The sequence below is a fragment of the Entelurus aequoreus genome, linkage group LG02 (assembly GCF_033978785.1).
Source record: "Entelurus aequoreus isolate RoL-2023_Sb linkage group LG02, RoL_Eaeq_v1.1, whole genome shotgun sequence".
NCBI classification, from domain to species: Eukaryota; Metazoa; Chordata; class Actinopteri; order Syngnathiformes; family Syngnathidae; genus Entelurus; species Entelurus aequoreus.
In genome coordinates, this window is record NC_084732.1 from 6082350 (window position 1) to 6104762 (window position 22413).

The following is a 22413-nucleotide window of genomic DNA, read 5'->3' on the forward strand; positions in this document are numbered from 1 at the left end:
CCTATCTCAGCTGCATTCGGACGGAAGGCGGGGTACACCCTGGACAAGTCGCCACCTCATCGCAGGGCCAACACAGATAGACAGACAACCTTCACACTCTAGGGCCAATTTTAGTGTTGCCAATCAACCTATCCCCATGATATTTTTATTTATTTATTAATTTTTTTTCATAAAGAAATACAATCATGTGTGCTGACGGACTGTATCCCTGCAGACTGTATTGATCTATATTGATATATAATGTATATAGTCATTCACCGACGTCCCACTGGGGTGAGTTTTTCCTTGCCCGTATGTGGGCTCTGTACCGAGGATGTCGTTGTGGCTTGTACAGCCCTTTGAGACACTTGTGATTTAGGGCTATATAAATAAACATTGATTGACATTGATTGATTGATATATTGTGTTTTTTATGTTGATTTAATTTAAAAAAAAAAAAAAAAAAAAAAATTTTTTTTTTTTTAAATTAAATGTGTTTTTTATGTTGATTTAATTTAAAAAAAAAAAAAAAAAAAAAATTTTTTTTTTTTTTTAATTAAATTTCTTGCGCGGCCCGGTACCAATCGGTACACGGGCCCGCGGCCCGGTGGTTGGGGACCACTGCTCTAGAACCTGTCGTCACGTCCGCTTTTCCTCCATACAAACAGCGTGCCGGCCCAGTCACATAATATAAGCGGCTCTTACACACTCATAAGTGAATGCAAGGCATACTTGGTCAACAGCCATACAGGTCACACTGAGGGTGACCATATAAACAACTTTAACACTGTTACAAATATACGCCACACTGTGAACCCACACCAAAGAAGAATGACAAACACATTTCGGGAGAACATCCGCACCGTAACACAACATAAACACAACAGAACAAATACCCAGAACCCCTTGCAGCACTAACTCTTCCGGGACGCTACAATCGGTAATTAAGAGTTGGACAATATCGGAATATCGGCAAAAAAAGCCATTATCGGACATCTCTATAAATGACTGATAGATCTGAAGTATAACCAAATTTAAGTTTAATAATATTAAAAATATGACATATTTTTAAAATTTTTATGACTGAGACCCTTCCAGGTCCTTGGAGCCAAACTTGAGGGGAGCCCTAAAGGTTTGAAAAAATAAATACATTTCTATATTGTATTGGTTTGAAAACTGAAAATATCACAATGGCCGCCTCATGCTTTGCTGTATTAGAGCATTTATATGAGTTCATGTGCACCTTGTAACGTAATGATGGTGTACACCAGGGGTCACCAACGCGGTGCCCGCGGGCACCAGGTAGCCCGTAAGGACCAGATGAGTAGCCCGCTGGCCTGTTCTAAAAATAGCTCAAATAGCAGCACTTACCAGTGAGCTGCCTCTATTTTTTAAATGTTATTTATTTACTAGCAAGCTGGTCTCGCTTTGCCCGACATTTTTAATTCTAAGAGAGACAAAACTCAAATAGAATTTGAAAATCCAAGAAAATATTTTAAAGACTTGGTCTTCACTTGTTTAAATAAATTCATTAATTTTTTTACTTTGCTTCTTATAACTTTCAGAAAGACAATTTTAGAGAAAAAATACAACCTTAAAAATGATTTTAGGATTTTTAAACACATATACCTTTTTACCTTTTAAATTCCTTCCTCTTCTTTACTGACAATTTAAATCAATGTTCAAGTAATTTTTTTTTTTATTGTAAAGAATAATAAATACATTTTAATTTAATTTTTCATTTTAGCTTCTGTTTTTTCGACGAAGAATATTTGTGAAATATTTCTTCAAACTTATTATGATTAAAATTCAAAAAAATATTTTGGCAAATCTAGAAAATCTGTAGAATCAAATTGAAATCTTATTTCAAAGTCTTTTGAATTTCTTTTAAAATTTTTGTTCTGGAAAATCTAGAAGAAATAATGATTTGTCTTTGTTAGAAATATAGCTTGGTCCAAATTGTTATATATTCTAACAAAGTGTAGATTGGATTTTAACCTATTTAGAACATATCATCAAAATTCTAAAATTAATCTTAATCAGGAAAAATGACTAATGATGTTCCATAAATTATTTTTTTAAATTTTTTCAAAAGATTCGAATAGCTAGTTTTTCTCTTCTTTTTTTCGGTTGAATTTTGAATTTTAAAGAGAAGATAAACTATGTTTCAAAATTTAATTGTCATTTTTTTCGTGTTTTCTCCTCTTTTAAACCGTTCAATTAAGTGTAAATATCATTTATTATTAATAATAACATAGAGTTAAAGGTAAATTGAGCAAATTGGCTATTTCTGGCAATTTATTTAAGTGTGTATCAAACTGGTAGCCCTTCGCATTAATCACTACCCAAGAAGTAGCTCTTGGTTTCAAAAAGGTTGGTGACCCCTGGTGTACACTAACCTGTCTCTTAGTGTTCGGGTCTTAGCCTGGATGATGCTGAGGTCCCACAAGGCGGGGTTCCTGCCTGCGTCGGCCTGCCTGTGTCCAAACACCTCGATGGCCACCGCTCCTTCCGTCAGGTACTCGATGAAATCCTCGGACACGGACACGGCCAGCTCCTGTTGGATCCGGGAGACAAGGCGTGTCACGCTGACTGAGGAAGTCCTTCAAAAAGGTTGGTTCCCTAGCAGGGGTGTTCACCTTGCAGCTGTCAAACACCACCATGCAGTGCGGGTCCTTGGTGCTGGGCGACGAGGACGAGGGGTCCACCTCAGGACCAACGATGATGGGCTCGGACTGGTCCCAGAAGGAGTACTGGCAGAAGACGAAGTTGGACAGGTACTGGGGGAGACCCGTGGCTTGCAGGATCTTGATCTGCAGAAGGTCACACTCACACATGATGCAAACATTCTTGCCAGCTGGTCGTGGACATTTCTTACCATACAGACGAGTTTGCGGTCCTGGATTTCAGAGTCCAGGTTGTTGTCAGGATCGTCTCCCCCGGCAATGTTGTCCTCTAAAGCCCCTCCCACCCTCACCACCTCCACATGGAGACGTCCGGCCACCTGACAGTGACGGGAGAGAAAGAGAACAAGTCATTGTTATTGTAACGTAAACATGTCTACTAATACTAATTAACAGTAGATCTCTTTTATGCACAGAAGTTATGTTCTGAGACCCTCCAGCGACTGGAAAATACTGGACACACCCTTAATGGACACAATTTTGGACACAACCATAATAGCCACTTAGATAATAGACACAATATTGGACACACCCATAATGGACACACTCCTAATGAACACAACAATGGACACACTCATAATGGACAGACCCATAATGAACACAACAATGGAAACACTCATAATGGACAGACCCATAATCGACACAATAATGTACGCACCCATAAATGACACAATGATGGACGCACCAGTAATGGACACACCCATAATGGCCACATCGATGATAGACACAATAATGTACACACCCATAATGGACACAATGATAGACACACCAGTAATGGACACACCCATAATGGCCACATTTGATAATAGACACAATAATGAACACACCCATAATGGACACAATAATGGACACACCCATAATGGACACACTCCTAATGAACACAACAATGGACACACTTATAATGGACACACCCATAATGGACACAATGATAGACACACCAGTAATGGACACACCCATAATGGCCACATTTGATAATAGACACAATAATGAACACACCCATAATGGACACAATAATGGACACACCCATAATGGACACACTCCTAATGAAGACAACAATGGACACACTTATAATGGACACACCCATAATGGACACAACAATGGAAACACTCATAATGGACACACCCATAATGGACAGACCCATAATGCACACAATAATGTACACACTCATAAATGACACAATGATGGACACACCAGTAATGGACACACCCATAATGGCCACATCGATGATAGACACAATAATGTACACACCCATAATGGACACAATGATAGACACACTAGTAATGCACACACCCATAATGGACACAATGATAGACACACCAGTAAAGGACACACCCATAATGGCCGCATTTGATAATAGACACAATAATGAACACACCCATAATGGACACAATAATGGACACACCCATAATGGACACACTCCTAATGAACACAACAATGGACACACCCATAATGGACACACCCATAATGGACACAACAATGGAAACACTCATAATGGACACACCCATAATGGACAGACCCATAATGCACACAATAATGTACACACCCATAAATGACAAAGTTATGGACACACCAGTAATGGACACACCCATAATGGCCACATCGATAATAGACACAATAATGTACACACCCATAATGGACACACCCATAATGGCCACATCGATAATCGACACAATAATGAACACACCCATAATGGACACACCCATAATGGACACAACAATGGAAACACTCATAATGGACACACCCATAATGGACAGACCCATAATGAACACAACAATGGAAACACTCATAATGGACAGACCCATAATCGACACAATAATGAACACACCCATAATGGACACAATGATAGACACACCAGTAATGGACACACCCATAATGGCCACATTTGATAATAGACACAATAATGAACACACCCATAATGGACACAATAATGGACACACCCATAATGGACACACTCCTAATGAACACAACAATGGACACACTTATAATGGACACACCCATAATGGACACAACAATGGAAACACTCATAATGGACACACTCATAATGGACAGACCCATAATGGACACAATAATGTACACACCCATAAATGACACAATGATGGACACACCAGTAATGGACACACCCATAATGGCCACATCGATGATAGACACAATAATGTACACACCCATAATGGACACAATGATAGACACACCAGTAATGTACACACCCATAATGGACACAATGATAGACACACCAGTAAAGGACACACCCATAATGGCCTCATTTGATAATAGACACAATAATGAACACACCCATAATGGACACAATAATGGACACACCCATAATGGACACACTCCTAATGAACACAACAATGGACACACTTATAATGGACACACCCATAATGGACACACCCATAATGGACACAACAATGGAAACACTCATAATGGACACACCCATAATGGACAGACCCATAATGCACACAATAATGTACACACCCATAAATGACACAGTTATGGACACACCAGTAATGGACACACCCATAATGGCCACATCAATAATAGACACAATAATGTACACACCCATAATGGACACACCCATAATGGCCACATCGATAATCGACATAATAATGAACACACCCATAATGGACACACCCATAATGGCCACATCGATAATAGACACAATAAAGTACACACCCATAATGGACACAATGATAGACACACCAGTAATGGACACCCCCATAATGGCCACATCGATAATAGACACAATAATGAACACACCCATAATGGACACAATAATGGACACACCCATAATGGCCACATCGATAATAGACACAATAATTAACACACCCATAATAGACACAATAATGAACATACCCATGATGGACACACCCATAATGGACACAATAGAAGACACACCCATAATGAACACAACAATGGACACACCCATAATGGACACAATAATGGCCACACCCATAATGCACACAATAATGGCCACACCCATAATGGACCCAATAATGTACACACCCATAATGGACACACTCATAATAGACATAATAATGGACATATACATAATGGACCCAATAATGGCCACACCCATAATGGACCCAATAATGGCCACACCCATAATGGACACAATCATAATGTACACACCTATAAAAAGTAGTGATAACCCATTATCGGCGAGCGTATTTGGTATTTTGATGCATTTAAAAAAAAAAAACTGCATTGGCCTTTATTTTTACAACAGAACTACACCAGCAGATACAATATCTACACACTTGATACCAGTATTTAAAAATAACTAGTGAAGTAGAAAGTAATAACCACTGATGTAACACCAGCCCTTTTGCTCTGCCTGAGAAGTCAAACCATGGAGGCACACCGGACATATTTATAAAATAATCTTGCCTTCCTTTATACTTCCTCCAAAACGAGAAGTTTGGACTTTGCCCCATTAGTGACATTTTACCCAAAGCGGATGTATCCATATATGGTAGAAATGTACCCAACGCACTTTGCGCGAGTCTGCCATTGTAACTGAATTGTGACAAACCTTTTATTCTGACAGTAGTTCTTATTAATTCATTGCTTTTAATATGTTACTTATTTCCTGTTGTTATGATTTGAAACACTATTTTTGTGTACTTTGTATGATTTTGTCCTCTGTCAATATACTTCAGAATTTTAAATTATAATTATATATACATATATATATATCAGTGTTTCCCACACATTCATTTATTTGTGGCGGCCCGCCACGAAAGAATTACGTCCGCCACAAATTAAAAAAAAAAAAATATATATATATATATTTTTTTGTCTTGTCCAGCTTCTCAGGCAAATCATATAGTTGATGTAGATGCCCATATAGGCTGTTCAGATTTACTTTACAAAAGAGACGTGTAGGATACTTCTCTTGTTGCCTTATTTGTATTTGACCACTACTGTTTTCTGTTTATTTGTTACTGACTGTGGCAGGACACCTCTGCCTCTGTTTCACTTTATGTTGCTGGTAAATAAAATGGTTGTAGTAGTAGGCTAAAGTTAAATTATTTAGTATGCACTAATTAAAGGGGCAGAGCTTTAAGAGACATTTTAGCTTTTGTATTTTATAAGACATATTTTTTGTAAGAACCACAATTAATAAATATATTTCAGTGAATAACTTATTGTTCAAATCTGTATATAAATATGTACATAAAGTGTTGTAATTATATTGTAAAATGGATGGATGGACGGACGTTTAAAACAAAACTGTTATTATTAATTAATAAGTATACATTTTTTGAGCCTTTTTAGAGAAAATCATATCATTGTAGTAAATTATGCAAATTAATCGATGATGTCATGGTGACCACGCCCATAGCCACGCCCCCACCGCCACAGGTATCTTGGCAGTTTATGGGAAACACTGTATATATAATAAAACTATATAATAAATAGTATATAGTAAATAATAATAATAAATAAATAACTGTATTATTTATGCTGTTAATATTCGAAATACACAATGTTTCACATTTTAGCAGTCACATTGGATACATTTTCACAAAGTATCGATACCGGATCAGGTATCACCGATACCAGCCTAAATTTTACTCGGTATCGGATCAGAAAGAAAATCCGTGGTTAGGTGTAGATCCAACCATGGCCGGTGAGCTAATATGGCCAACCGGTACTTTTCAAACAGAGTATATACGATCTATAGTCCGGACAATACGGTACTTAAATACTGAGACAATAATGCTCTTGCTCGAGTGTTACTGCTTCTAGCTTTGTGAGTGCAGGGTTTCCCATGTATTCATTTCTTTGTGGCAGTTTACCACAGTTACTTGTGGATACGGCTGAAAACTGTATCACGATATAAGTCTTTTATATCGGTCGATATCGATGTTCTTATTTGTGGAGGGAGAGTGCGATCAGCGCGCCTGCAGGAGCAAAGGTCACCGCCTCTGTCGATGGTGTTGAGGGCGGAGCACCGTCGGATAGCATGTGCTGACGGCGAGACACAGCTGGCAGGTGATTAGATTGCACAGGTGGTACGTGGTAATCTAACCATATGTTGTCTTTAACCGGTACTTTTCAAACAGAGTATAGTAGCGTTTTTGATTCATTAGTACCACGATACTATACCAGTACCGGTATACCGTAAAACCCTAGTGTAAATACGTGTAATGTTGATGGTGGAAGTGTGACCAGACAGGAATCTGCTGTAATTCCCTTTCAACAAGGCCTACCTCCCCCTTCTGGTTGATGATGGGAACAGCGTACTGCAGCTTGACGTCGTAGAAAAGGCAGGACAAGAAGACGTTGGCGACGCCAATCAGGCTGTGGTTCTCTTGCTCGTCAAAGAAGGGGTCGGCCCGGCGGAAATACGAGCGCATCATCTGGAGGGGAAAAGAGAAGAGAAGAGACGAGTCAGCGCTCAGCTTCCGCTCCACGCCGTCACCTTGGCAAGACTCACTCACTGGGTTGTCGTGGTCATGGTGCTGGTAGTCCTGCCACTCCTGGTACAGTTCCCTCATGTCCACCAGGCGGTTCTCCATTTTCTCCAAACTCCAGATTTGCTTCCCGCGGCAGCGGCGTCGTACCTGGATGGCCGGTTCGCTGAGCACGGCGTCCCTCTGCGCACACACACACACACACACACACACACACACACACACACACACACACACACACACACGGTAATTACGCGATGTGCCGCCAAACCTAGGATGGCGTGCTGGGTGTGTGTCCGCCACACCTTGCGGTTGGCGTTTAAATTGTCTGAGGGGATCTGGAGGGTGACCCTGTACTCGGTGTGGCGCTCCAGCTCGTCGGCGATGAAGCAGGCTTCTTGCGCCAGGAGGTTGGCTCGCACTATTTGCTCCCGCAGCCGCCGCAAACTCCGCAGCAACACCGCCTCCCTGCAGGATAGACAGATAACGATAACATTTTATTCACATGCTTTTCCTTTATTTGTGAATATTTTTACATTTCAAATAGAGATGGCCGATAATATCGGACTGCCGATAAATGCTTTAAAATGTAATATCGGAAATTATCGGTATCGGTTTCAAAATGACCCGTATCGGTTTCAAAAAGTAACATTTATGACTTTTTAAAACGCCGCTGTGTACGCGGACGCAGGGAGAAGTACAGAGCGCCAATAAACCCAGTCACATAATATCTACGGCTTTTCACACACACAAGTGAATGCAAGGCACACTTGGTCAACAGCCATACAGGTCACACTGAGGGTGGCCGTATAAACAACTTTAACACTGTTACAAATATGCGCCACACTGTGAACCCACACCAAACAAGAATGGCAAACACATTTCGGGAGAACATCCGCACCGCAACACAACAGAACAAATACCCAGAACCCCTTGCAGCACTAACTCTTCCGGGACGCTACAATATACACCCCCTAACCCCCCCCCCCACCTCAACCCCGCATTTATCGGCCGATAATATCGGCAGTCCAATATTATCGGACATCTTTACATTTCAACTGTTCCACAGTCAAAACATTCCTCTTAATCAGGTAATCGGTTGTTTTTTGAACTGGAAAAATTCACGGTTTTCCCGAAATTCCAGGAATTTACCAATTACCATTTCTCAATTCAACATGTTACTACTTCAACATTTCTCGACCGATTTGAAAAATTCCAACACCGACCATTTCAAGTCATTCACCATTCAAGTTTTTTTTACCATTTTCAAAAAAATTCCCGCTTTTCCAGAAATTCCCAAATTTAGGGGAAATTCCCATTGAAATCAAAGGGACATTCTTCAAAGTTTGACAACTCCCACATTTTTCAACGCATTTCAACTGTTCTACCGTCAAAACATTCCTCTTAATCAGGAGAAAAAAGTAAGTTGTTTTTTGAACTGTAAATATTCACGGTTTTCCCGAAATTCCAGGAATTTACCAATTACCATTTCTCAATTCAACATGTTACTACTTCAACATTTCTCGATCGATTTGAAAAATTCCAACACCGACCATTTCAACTCATTCAGACCATTCAAGTTTTTTTTTACCATTTTCCAAAAAAATCCCGCTTTTCTCAAAATTCCCAAATTTTGGGGAAATTCCCATTGAAATCAAAGGGACATTCTTCAAAGTTCCACAACTCCCACATTTTAACGCATTTCAACTGTTCCACCGTCAAAACATTCCTCTCAATCAGGACAAAAAAGTAAGTTGTTTTTGGAACAGGAAAAATTCACGGTTTTCCCGAAATTCCAGGAATTTACCAATTACCATTTCTCAATTCAACATGTTACTACTTCAACATTTATCCACCGATTTGAAAAATTCCAACACCAACCATTTCAACTCATTCAGACCATTCAAGTTTTTTTTTTTACCATTTTTCAAAAAATTCCCGCTTTTCCAGAAATTCCCAAATTTGGGGGAAATTCCCATTGAAATCAAAGGGACATTCTTCAAAGTTCCACAACTCCCACATTTTTCAACACATTTAAACTGTTCTACCGTCAAAACATTCCTCTAAATCAGGACAAAAAAGAAAGTTGTTTTTTTAACTGGAAAAATTCACGGTTTTCCCGAAATTCCAGGAACTTACCAATTACCATTTCTCAATCCAACACGTTACTGCTTCAACATTTCTCGACCAATTTGAAAAATTCCAATACCGACCATTTAAACTCATTCAGACCATTCAAGTTTTTTACGATTTTCAAAAAAATTCCCGCTTCTCCCAAAATTCCCAAATTTTGGGGAAATTCCCATTGAAATCAATGGGACATTCTTCAAAGTTCCACAACTCCCACATTTTAACGCATTTCAACTGTTCTACCATCAAAACATTCCTCTTAATCAGGACAAAAAAGTAAGTTGTTTTCTGAACTGGAAAAATTCAAGGTTTTCCCGAAATTCCAGGAATTTACCAATTACCATTTCTCAATTGAACATGTTACTACTTCAACATTTCTCGACCAATTTGAAAAATTCCAACACCAACCATTTCAACTCATTCAGACCATTCAAGTTGTTTTTTTTTACCATTTTCCAAAAAATTCCCGCTTTTCCCAAAATTCCCAAATTTGGGGGAAATTCCCATTGAAATCAATGGGACATTCTTCAAAGTTCCACAACTCCCACATTTTAACGCATTTAAACTGTTCTGCCGTCAAAACATTCCTCTTAATCAGGACAAAAAAGTAAGTTGTTTTTTTAACTGGAAAGATTCACGGTTTTCCCGAAAATCCGTTATACCATTTCTCAATTCAACATGTTACTGCTTCAACATTTCTCGACCGATTTGAAAAATTCCAACACCGACCATTTTAACTCATTCAGACCATTCAAATCGTTTTCCATTTTCAAAAAAATTCCCGCTTCTCCCGAAATTCCCAAATTTGGGGGAAATTCCCACTGAAATCAACGGGACATTCTTCAAAGTTCCACAACTCCCACTGCTCCCCTCACCTCCCAGGGGGTGATCAAGGGGATGGGTCAAATGCAGAGGACAAATTTCACCACACCTAGTGTGTGTGTGACAATCATTGGTACTTTAACTTTAAACTTTACTTTAACTTTATTTTTCAACGCATTTCAACTGTTCCACCGTCAAAACATTCCTCTTAATCAGGACAAAAAAGTAAATTTTTTGAACTGGAAAAATTCATGGTTTTCCCAAAATTCCAGGAATTCCATAATACCATTTCTCAATTCAACATGTTATCACTTCAACATTTCTCCACCGATTTGAAAATTCCAACACCAACCATTTCAACTCATTCAAGTTTGTTTTTTTTAACCATTTTTTTTTTAGAAATTCCCGCTTTTACCGAAATTCCCAAATTTTGGGGAAATTCCCATTGAAATCAATGGGATATTCTTTAAAGTTCCACATCTCCCACATTTTTCATCTGATTCAAACTGTTCCAACTTCAAAGTATTCAGCCTGTTTGGGAATTGTGTGCTCTACTTCAACAATTGTAAAAAAAATTCCAGGATTTCAGTTCAACTTCAGCATTGGAGCATTCACACGCAATTCCTTCAGGAATTGCCTCATCTATCAATCAATCAATCAATGTTTATTTATATAGACCTAAATCACGAGTGTCTCAAAGGGCTGCACAAGCCACAACGACATCCTCGGTTCAGATCCCACATCAGGGCAAGGAAAAACTCAACCCAATGGGACAATGAGAAACCTTGGAGGGGACCACAGATGTGGGGACCCCCCCACCCCCCGGGCGACCGGTGCAATGGATGTCGAGTGGATCTAGCATAATAGTGTGAGAGTCCAGTCCATAGTGGATCTAACATAATAGTGTGAGAGTACAGTCCATAGTGGATCTAACATAATAGTGTGAGAGTCCAGTCCATAGTGGATCTAACATAATAGTGTGAGAGTCCAGTCCATAGTGGATCTAACATAATATTGTGAGAGTCCAGTCCATAGTGGATCTAACATAATATTGTGAGAGTCCAGTCCATAGTGGATCTAACATAATAGTGTGAGAGTCCAGTCCATAGTGGATCTAACATAATAGTGAGAGTCCAGTCCATACTGGATCTAACATAATAGTGTGAGTCCAGTCCATAGTGGATCTAACATAATAGTGAGAGTCCAGTCCATAGTGGATCTAACATAATATTGTGAGAGTCCAGTCCATAGTGGATCTAACATAATAGTGTGAGAGTCCAGTCCATAGTGGATCTAACATAATATTGTTAGAGTACAGTCCATAGTGGATCTAACATAATAGTGTGAGAGTCCAGTCCATAGTGGATCTAACATAATAGTGTGAGAGTCCAGTCCATAGTGGATCTAACATAATAGTGAGAGTCCAGTCCATAGTGGATCTAACATAATAGTGTGAGTCCAGTCCATAGTGGATCTAACATAATAGTGAGAGTCCAGTCCATAGTGGATCTAACATAATATTGTGAGAGTCCAGTCCATAGTGGATCTAACATAATAGTGAGAGTCCAGTCCATAGTGGGGCCAGCAGGAGACCATCCCGAGCGGAGACAGGTCAGCAGCGCAAAGACGTCCCCAACCGATGCACAGGCGAGCGGTCCACCCCGGGTCCCGACTAGTTGTTTTGTCTTGTTAATAAAAATAAGTTCCTCCTTGTTGGATGTACAGTATTGTATAGCACTTTTTACTGTGTTCAAAGTGTTTCAACCTTCACTAAAATAGGGACTTTTGTCGAGGCTGGAACCAATTATTCATATTTACATTGATTCTTTTGGTGAAATTTGCTTCACTATACAAACTTTTATATTTTGGAAGCCTGTTCCAAAACCGCATTAAGGGAGGTTCCACTGTACTTTATTACAAGTTGAAAAAAAATGGACCTATTATTTGGTTGAAACATTGTCTTGGTTTACACTTCCTGTTTAGACGCTGACTCGTCACACACATTACCTTTCGTCGTTCCACTGTCTCAGTCGGCTCTGGGCACTGTTGGAATGGCTCATGCCGCCAACGCTGAGCCGCTCCATGCTGCGATAGTGCGACTGTTGCTGGCCGCATGCCGGCGGCGCCGTGTGGCCCGAGGACAGGCGGTCGGGATTAAGCTTCCGCCGGAGCTGCTGGAGCTCCTGCTCGTACATCTGCCTCTGCCGCTCCAGAGCAGAGCGCTTCTCCTCCTCGTGCTGCCTCTCCAGGGACTGCAGGATGCTCTGCATGGGGTCTGGCAGGACCAAAAAAAACACGATGTGAAAATAATCTCAAAAATGATTCAGAAGTTAAAACCCAAAAGGCACGCTCACTCGTGACATATGGAACCAGAACGACTCTAACTAAGACCGGAAATAATCCATAAAATCAAAGAAATTGCAGTAACATGGAATAAAATGTGTCATTTACCGAATGTGATCGTCCCTCTTGCAAGTAATTATTGATAGCCACAACCTTATACAAAATAAACAAAATTACTTGAAATAAGACAAATGTAGATATTAACAGGATATTACTGAGCCCCTAAAGGGACATGGGGGAAAAACATTTTTGTATAATTTTTATTTTTTTTAGACATGTATCTCGTGCGCACAAGAAACTTTCTCGTGCACATGAAAAACTTTTTATAAAGTTATAAAAAAAAATTTAAAACAATTTTTTTTTTTTTTTAGACATCTCGAAACATTTTTTTAATATTTTTTATAAATTTATAAAAAAAAATTAAAAAAAATATTTTCGATATAAATGTCTAAAAAAAAAAAAAAAAAAGTAGATATAGTTTCTCGTGCGCACGAGAAACTTGAGAAACTTTTTATAAATTTATAAAAAAGTTTTTTCGAGATACATGTCTAAAAAAAAAAAAAATTAGAATATTTTTTTAATAACCTTATAAAAAGTTTCTCGTGCGCACGAGAAACTTCTTATAAATTTATAAAAAAAAATTAAAAATTTTTTTTTCGAGATAAATGTCAAAAAAATAAATAATTAGATATAGTTTCTTGTGCTCACGAGAAACTTGAGAAAATTTTTATAAATTTATTTAAAAAAATGTTTTTTTCGAGATACATGTCTAAAAAAAAAAAAAAAAGTATAATTTTTTTTTATAACTTTATAAAAAGCTTCACGTGCGCACGAGAAACTTTTTATAAATTTATAAAAAAATATATATATTTCTTTTTTCGAGATACGTGTCTAAAAAAAAAAAAAAAATTAGATAGTTTCTTGTGCGCACGAGAAATTTTTTATAAATTTATAACATTTTTTTTTTTTTTCGAGATGTCTGAAAAAAAAAAAAAAAATTTTTTTTTTATAACTTTATAAAAAGTTTCTCGTTTCACGAGAACATTTTTATAAATTTATAAAAAAAAATTAAATTACTTTTTTTTTGAGATACATGTCTGCAAAAAAATTTTTTTTAATTTTTTTTTATAACTTATTATAAAAAAATGTTTTCCCCCTATGTCCCTTTAGGGGCTCCGTAGGATATTAACACAATATACACAATAATCACAACTTTACATCAGACTGAAAATAATCCACAAAGTCAGGGAAATCGCAGACATACAGATTAACAAAGGGTGCCCAAACTTTCTCAACTGAGGGCCACAGATTGACAAATCAAAAGATGCGGGGGCCTTTGAAACCAGTACAATGTATAGATTTTTTTCAACAAACTAGAAAATGCAATTTTTGTCGAAATTTCACGTGAATACTGAGGAGCCAAAGCCGAGCTGAAATGCTAACAGTTGGCACGCTTGCCAGATAGCATCAAGTAACCAAAATATAAGTAAATTGAGCTAAAAAAAGTGGGAATGCTAACAGTGGCATTCTTAAAGTTTGCATGAGTGACATACTAAAATATATGACACTTAGGTGTATACCTGCTAAATTAGTTAAAAAAAAAAAATCTAGCATGCTAAAATGCCAACCGTGGCATCCGTCAAGTAGCAAAATATTACTCTCAGGTGTATACCTGAAAAATGTGTTCAAAATGCTAGCATGCTAATTAGAGATGTCCGATAATATCGGATCGGCCGATAAATGCTTTAAAATGTAATATCGGAAATTATCGGTACCGGTTTCAAAATTATCGGTATCGGTTTCAAAAAGCAAAATGTATGACTTTTTAAAACGCCGCTGTGTACACGGACGCAGGGAGAAGTACAGAGCGTCAATAAACCTTAAAGGCACAGCCTTTGCGTGCCGTCCCAGTCACATAATATCTACGGATTTTCACACACACACAAGTGAATGCAAGGCATACTTGGTCAACAGCCATACAGGCCACACTGAGGGTGGCCGTACAAACAACTTTAACGCTGTTACAAATATGCGCCACACTGTGAACCCACACCAAACAAGAATGACAAACACATTTTGGGAGAACATCCGCACCGCAACACAACATAAACACAACATAAACACAAAATTAGGCATAATAGTGTGTTAATTCCACAACTGTATATATCGGTATCGGTTGATATCGGAATCGGTAATTAAGAGTCGGACAATATCGGAATATCGGATATCGGCAAAAAAGCCATTATCGGACTTCTCTAATGCTAATGTAAAATATGACTGAAGTGTATACCTACAAAATTTACACAAAAAAAAAAGGATTACTCCCTATATGTGTATATGTATGTATGTATGTATATATATGTATGTGTGTGTGTATGTACATATATAAATATATATATATGTATCTGTTTATATATTTGTATTTTATTTGTGATTATTATTATTATTAATGTATTTCTTTTTTTATTTATTTAACTGATGTATTTGTAGATACTACTTTGTTTTTTTGCTGTTTCTCTCTTTTTTCTGGGGGTGGAGGGGGAGTTGGGTGGTATGGTTGGGATATAAACAAAAAATATTTTGACATTTAGGGCAGACAACAGATATATGAAGTATGTGAATATGATGTAATGGATAGGAATGTCTGATGCTGGATGTAAAAAAAAACAAAATGAAAAAATAAATAAATAAAATAAAAATGGTAGCATACTAACATTAGCATGCTAACAGGTATCATTCGTCACGTAACAAAATATTTGACTCCGAGCAAAATTGTACGTTAGTATTAGAATACTAACGTACTCTCAATTGCTCTGTTGCTATTCTGAATGATGCTGGGCCGGGTTTGGTTTTGGAATTGGAATTGTATTAATATAGTATTATTTTGTCTGATTGAGTAATAAAAAGAGAAAGAAAAAACAATGCTAACGCTTGTGACGTTAAAAAAATTAGCTACAAAGCGCACCTGGCACACCCCTGAGATAAACAGAATTGATGGGTTGCAACACAGTGTGAGCAGGGACCAGGAGACAGGGGGGAATCGAACCCAAAACCATCCAAAGTGACCACGCTGTTCGGCAGAACAACTGTGGCGTACCGTTGTTGCCGAGAGCCTTCATCATGACTTCGGTCTGGGCGAACTCGTAGGAGAAGCTGACTTCGCTGGACACCTCACTGGCGGTGTCGCCGTCCGCGTCCAGCTGCTCGCTGCTCCCGCTCTTCTTCATCCCGCCGCCGTCACCCTCCTCGTCCTCAGCGGCCCGCGCGCGCCGCTTGGGCAGATTTATCCTGAGAGGAAGCGGTACAGTTTCAGCGCGTGGCTTCATATCGCGCGGACGGACGTTTGGACGTGCGCTACCTGAAGAAGTGGTTGTTTCCCCAGAGGATGCGGTCGCCGTGGTGAAGCTGCAGCGCGGCGGTCACCGGGGACCCGTTTACACACGTCCTGCAAGAGGAGCGAGAAAGCGCCCGTTAATGATATTCAGGGGGCAAACCCACGCTGATGGCCTCGTGCTCGTTACCGGGCGTTGGGGTAGGGGGTGAGGGCGACGGCGGTGTCGCCTGTGATGTCGATGACGCAGTGCTCGGCCTGGATGCCCATCCCGCACAGCTGGATGTCCTGGGAGTCTGCAGAGCCCACCTGGGTGTGGTCCTCCTGGTACACAACATTGAAGATTCAGTGCAACCCGTTCAAATTGGTCACGTTTGTGTCAACAGTTTGTCTCAAATTCTAGTCCTCCGCGTTACCCAAGACTAGGGCTGGGCGATATGGCCTTTTTTAAATATTGCGATATTTGAAGGCCATATCGCGATACACGATACATATCTCGCTATTTTGCCTTAGCCTTGAATGAACACTTGATGCATATAATCACAGCAGTATGATGATTCTATGTGTCTACATTCAAACATTCTTCTTAATACTGCATTAATATATGCTACTTTTAAACTTTCATGCAGAGAAGGAAATCACAAGTAAAAAAAATCACTATTTTTTTCATACGGTGTTGATCTGGAAATGTTTGCCTCTGCATTTTGATGGTGTGGGCGTGTGGCACCGAACGGAGATGTTGACATGCGGAGTAAGCCAGAGGTGTGGACTCGAGTCACATGACTTGGACTCGAGTCAGACTCGAGTCATGAATTTGATGACTTTAGACTCGACTTGACAAAATGTAAAGAGACTTGCAACTCGACTTGGACTTTAACATCAATGACTTGTGACCTCACTTGGACTTGAGCCTTTTGACTTGACATGACTTGCTACTTTCCCCAAAACCCAACGATTAAAAAGTTATTCGGGAGCGCTCCGTATCTTCCAAAGTGTACGTGTGTCGGTGTGTGTGTCTGTCAGGGAGTGTGCGCTCTCTCAGCGTGTGTGTCTGTCAGTACAACAGCCAATCAAATTAGATCCACATTGTTTTCATCCCACGGCATTCATCCAATCAAATTGCAGAACAACCAACGAAGAATAGCTCTCAAACAACGCGCCAGTGAGGAAAAATTACGTCAAAGATAGTTTCGTTCGGGTATTAAAACTACGACTTGGTCAACAAAAAACGAATTGCAACAACTTCCAACTTCGTTCGACATTTGAAGTTGCACAAAGAAGGGTAAGTTTTGAATGTAAGCTAACGTTTATTGGCTAAGTAACATGACTTTTATTTGCTGTGTTGTTAAATGAGTGAGGCTGTAAACTCACTGCTAACACTATAACCATAGACATCTTATAAGTAGACGCAGCATGGAGCGTTACTGCCTACTGGCGCAGACGAGACGCGGGCCGCCATCTTGGAGTGGTGATCCGCTCCACTCAGTGCAATTCATTTGTCAGGAGCAATGAACTGTCAGCGAATTTAATTCATCTTACCTCACTGAATACCACTCATTTTCACGCGCTTTTTTGTCATACGTGTAGCTATGATAAAGGACACATGTTTTGGCGTGTTTTATTATTAATAGTTTGTTTAACAGTAATAAAATATTCTTATATGCTATAAATGGCCAGACGTCCGAGATCAAAACTGGGAGTATAATCCCAGAGATGCGGGAAAAACGGTCATCTATTTTTAAATTCAAGAAACAATATGATTAGGTTATATAAACATGCGTATATTCTACATAAACAATGTATAGATATCTATATATCTTAGGGACCTGTAGACTGTATCTCTGTTGCTGCAGCAGCAGAGAGTTTATTCTGTCTTGACACTTTGTATTGATATTTTGTATTACATTCTTCCCTTAAATGATCATGTTTACAGTGATTGTTATATATGTATTTTTTATGTATGTCGCTTTGGATAAAAGCCTCTGCCAAATACTTTAACACAGTGGTCCCCAACCACCGGGCCGCGGTCCGGTACCGGTCCGTGGATTGATTGGTACCGGGCCGCACAAGAAATAAAAAAATACAAAAAATTATTATTACTATTTTTTTTAAAAATTAAATCAACATAAAAAACACAAGATACACTCACAATTAGTGCACCAACCCAAAAAACCGCCCTCCCCCATTTACACTCATTCACACTCATTCGCACAAATGGGGTTGTTTCTTTTTGTTATTAATATTTTTGGTTCCTACATTATATATCAATATATATCAATACAGTCTGCAAGGGATATACAGTCCCTGCAATTTTAAATGCACTTGTTTTAATAAATAAATACAGCGTTTTAAAAGCATACACAATCTGTGTAAATATATTAGTCTGTGGTTAAAAGGACTTGAAAGGACTCGAAACTTAAAATGCCGGACTTGGGACTTGACTTGAGACTTTCCAGTCTTGACTTTGGACTTGACTCGGGACTTGCCTGTCTTGACTCGGGACTTGACTCGAGACTTGAGGGCAAAGACTTGAGACTTACTTGTGACTTGCAAAACAATGACTTGGTCCCACCACTTGAAGCCGAACCACCGCCAGACGATGGACCCCCTGCTATTTTTGGGGGGAATTAATTCTTCCTTCATTTGTTGCCAGATTTTGCACCTTCTCTCTCTCGTATTACCGCTAGCATCACAGCTAACGTTACCCATGCTGCTACCGCTCTACTCCGCGAGGGCGTATACGTATGTGACGTATGACGTGACAGTATGTGACGTATGTAAGAAGGTGCGCTTGTTTTACGTCTCTGTGAGAAGGAGAGACAAGAAAGAGTGACAAAAGCCTGTAGTGTAATGCCCGCAGCTAAAAGCAACTGCGTGAGAACGTATACTCGAATATCACGATATAGTCATTCTATATCGCACAGAGACAAACCCGCGATATATCGAGTATTTCGATATATCGCCCAGCCCTGCCCAAGACCATACATTGTCCACCGTATTCATCAACATAAATATTTGACAGCCAAAAGGGTCATTTCTAGGGATGTAGCGATTCCTATCAGCGGCTCATCGAGAAAATGCCAAGAGTGTGCAAAGTAGTAATCAGAGCAAAGGGTGGCTATTTTTGAAGAAACTAGAATATTAAACATGTTTTCAGTTATTTCACCTTTTTTTGTTGAGTACATAACTCCACGTGTTCATTCATAGTTTGGATGCTTTCAGTGAAAATCTACAATGTAATAACAGTCGCGATCAAAAGTTGACATACACTTGTAAAGAACATAATGTCATGGCTGTCTTGAGTTTCCAATAATTTCTACAACTCTTGTTTTTTTATGATAGAGTGATTGGAGCACATACTTGTTGGTCACAAAAAACATTCATGAAGTTTGGTTCATGAGCAGCTCAAGTTTTGTTTCACCTGACATCACATGGACAAAGACAAGACCTTCTGGAGGAAAGTTCTGTGGTCAGTGGAAACTAAAATTGAGCTGTTTGGCCACAATACCCAGCAGTAATTTCGCCACACTTCATGTGTGTGTGTGTGACAACTTTTAATATGTTTGGAGGAGAAAAGGTGAGGCCTTTAAACTCAGGAACAACATGTCTACCGTCAAGCATGGTGGTGGTAGTATTATGCTCTGGGCCTGTTTTTGCTGCCAATGGAACTGGTGCTTTACAGAGAGTAAATGCATACTTACCAACCTTGAGACCTCCAAATTCGGGAGATTTGGGGGGGTGGGGGGGTTTTGAGGTGGGCGGGGTCGGGGTGGGCGGGGCCGTAGGGCGGGGTTAAGGGGGGAGGAGTATATTTATAGCTAGAATTCACTGAAATTCAAGTATTTTTTATATAAATATATATATATATATAAATAAAATAAATACTAGACTTTCAGTGAATTCTAGCTATATATATATATATATATATATATATATATATATATATATATATATATATATATATATATATATATATATATATATATATATATATATATATATATATATACACTACCGTTCAAAAGTTTGGGGTCACATTGAAATGTCCTTATTTTTGAAGGAAAAGCACTGTACTTTTCAATGAAGATAACTTTAAACTAGAAATACACTCTATACATTGCTAATGTGGTAAATGACTATTCTAGCTGCAAATGTCTGGTTTTTGGTGCAATATCTACATAGGTGTATAGAGGCCCATTTCCAGCAACTATCACTCCAGTGTTCTAATTAGGGATGTCCGATAATGGCTTTTTGCCGATATCCGATATTCCGATATTGTCCAACTCTTTAATTACCGATACCGATATCAACCGATACCGATATCAACCGATATATGCAGTCGTGGAATTAACACATTATTATGCCTAATTTGGGCAACCATGTATGGTGAAGATAAGGTACTTTAAAAAAAATAAAAATAAAATAAGATAACTAAATTAAAAACAATTTCTTGAATAAAAAAGAAAGTAAAACAATATAAAAACAGTTACATAGAAACTAGTAATTAATGAAAATGAGTAAAATTAACTGTTAAAGGTTAGTACTATTAGTGGAGCAGCAGCACACACAATCATGTGTGCTTACGGACTGTATCCCTTGCAGACTGTATTGATATATATTGATATATAATGTAGGAACCAGAATATTGATAACAGAAAGAAATGGGGGGAGGGAGGTTTTTTGGGTTGGTGCACTAATTGTAAGTGTATCTTGTGTTTTTTATGTTGATTTAATAAATAAATAAAAAAAACCCAAAAAAAACCCCGATACAGATAATAAAAAAACCGATACCGATAATTTCCGATATTACATTTTAGCGCATTTATCGGCCGATAATGCCGATATTATCGGACATCCCTAGTTCTAATGGTACAATGTGTTTGCTCATTGGCTCAGAAGGCTAATTGATGATTACAAAAACCCTTGTGCAATCATGTTCACACATCTGAAAACAGTTTAGCTCGTTACAGAAGCTACAAAACTGACCTTCCTTTGAGCAGATTGAGTTTCTGGAGCATCACATTTGTGGGGTCAATTAAACGCTCAAAATGGCCAGAAAAAGAGAACTTTCCTCTGAAACTCCACAGTCTATTCTTGTTCTTAGAAATGAAGGCTATTCCACTAAATTGTTTGGGTGACCCCAAACTTTTGAACGGTAGTGCATGTATTTTATTATATATATATATATAAATAAAATAAATACTTGAATTTCAGTGTTCATTTATTTACACATATAGACACATAACACTCCTCTACTCATTGTTGTATTTGAAAGCGCAATGCTTTGCAGCCAGTAGCACAGCCTTTGAAGGAGCGTAGGTATGGGCAGTGTAATATTCTGGGTTGGAGTCAATAACCAGGCGAGGTGACGAAGTTACGTCTCTTTACTTCATACTTCAGAACCGACTCCCACACTTGCCGTCAGGGTGCGCAATACAACGTGAACCGTTGGCCAACCAAAAAGTAACCACAGAGCACCATACGGTATAGTGTTCTGTGGTTACTTTTTGGTTGGCCAAGCGGACGTGACGACAGTTTGTCCTCACCCAGGTCCGCACGGACCTGGAGGGGGCGTGCCTTAAGTCTGGCTGGAAATCGGGAGAATGGTTGTCCCGGGAAATTTTCGGGACAGGCACTGAAATTCAGGAGTCTCCCGGAAAATTCGGGAGGGTTGGCAAGTATGAGTAAATGGGACAATGAAAAAGAA

General features: G+C 38.9%; 1 protein-coding gene across 1 annotated transcript in view; it reads right to left on the reverse strand.

The window, feature by feature from the left end:
- The window catches only part of kif13ba (kinesin family member 13Ba), a 174917-nt gene that overhangs the window by 18862 nt on the left and 133642 nt on the right, over nt 1-22413 (reverse strand). Inside the window, exons 14-23 of the mRNA XM_062020844.1 lie at nt 16897-17030; nt 16734-16820; nt 16473-16663; nt 13040-13307; nt 8386-8548; nt 8108-8263; nt 7877-8026; nt 2858-2983; nt 2619-2792; nt 2379-2536 (exon numbers count right to left, since the gene is read on the reverse strand). Coding sequence (XP_061876828.1) covers nt 2379-2536; nt 2619-2792; nt 2858-2983; nt 7877-8026; nt 8108-8263; nt 8386-8548; nt 13040-13307; nt 16473-16663; nt 16734-16820; nt 16897-17030 — 1607 coding nt within the window. The remainder of the gene's footprint in view (nt 1-2378; nt 2537-2618; nt 2793-2857; nt 2984-7876; nt 8027-8107; nt 8264-8385; nt 8549-13039; nt 13308-16472; nt 16664-16733; nt 16821-16896; nt 17031-22413) is intronic.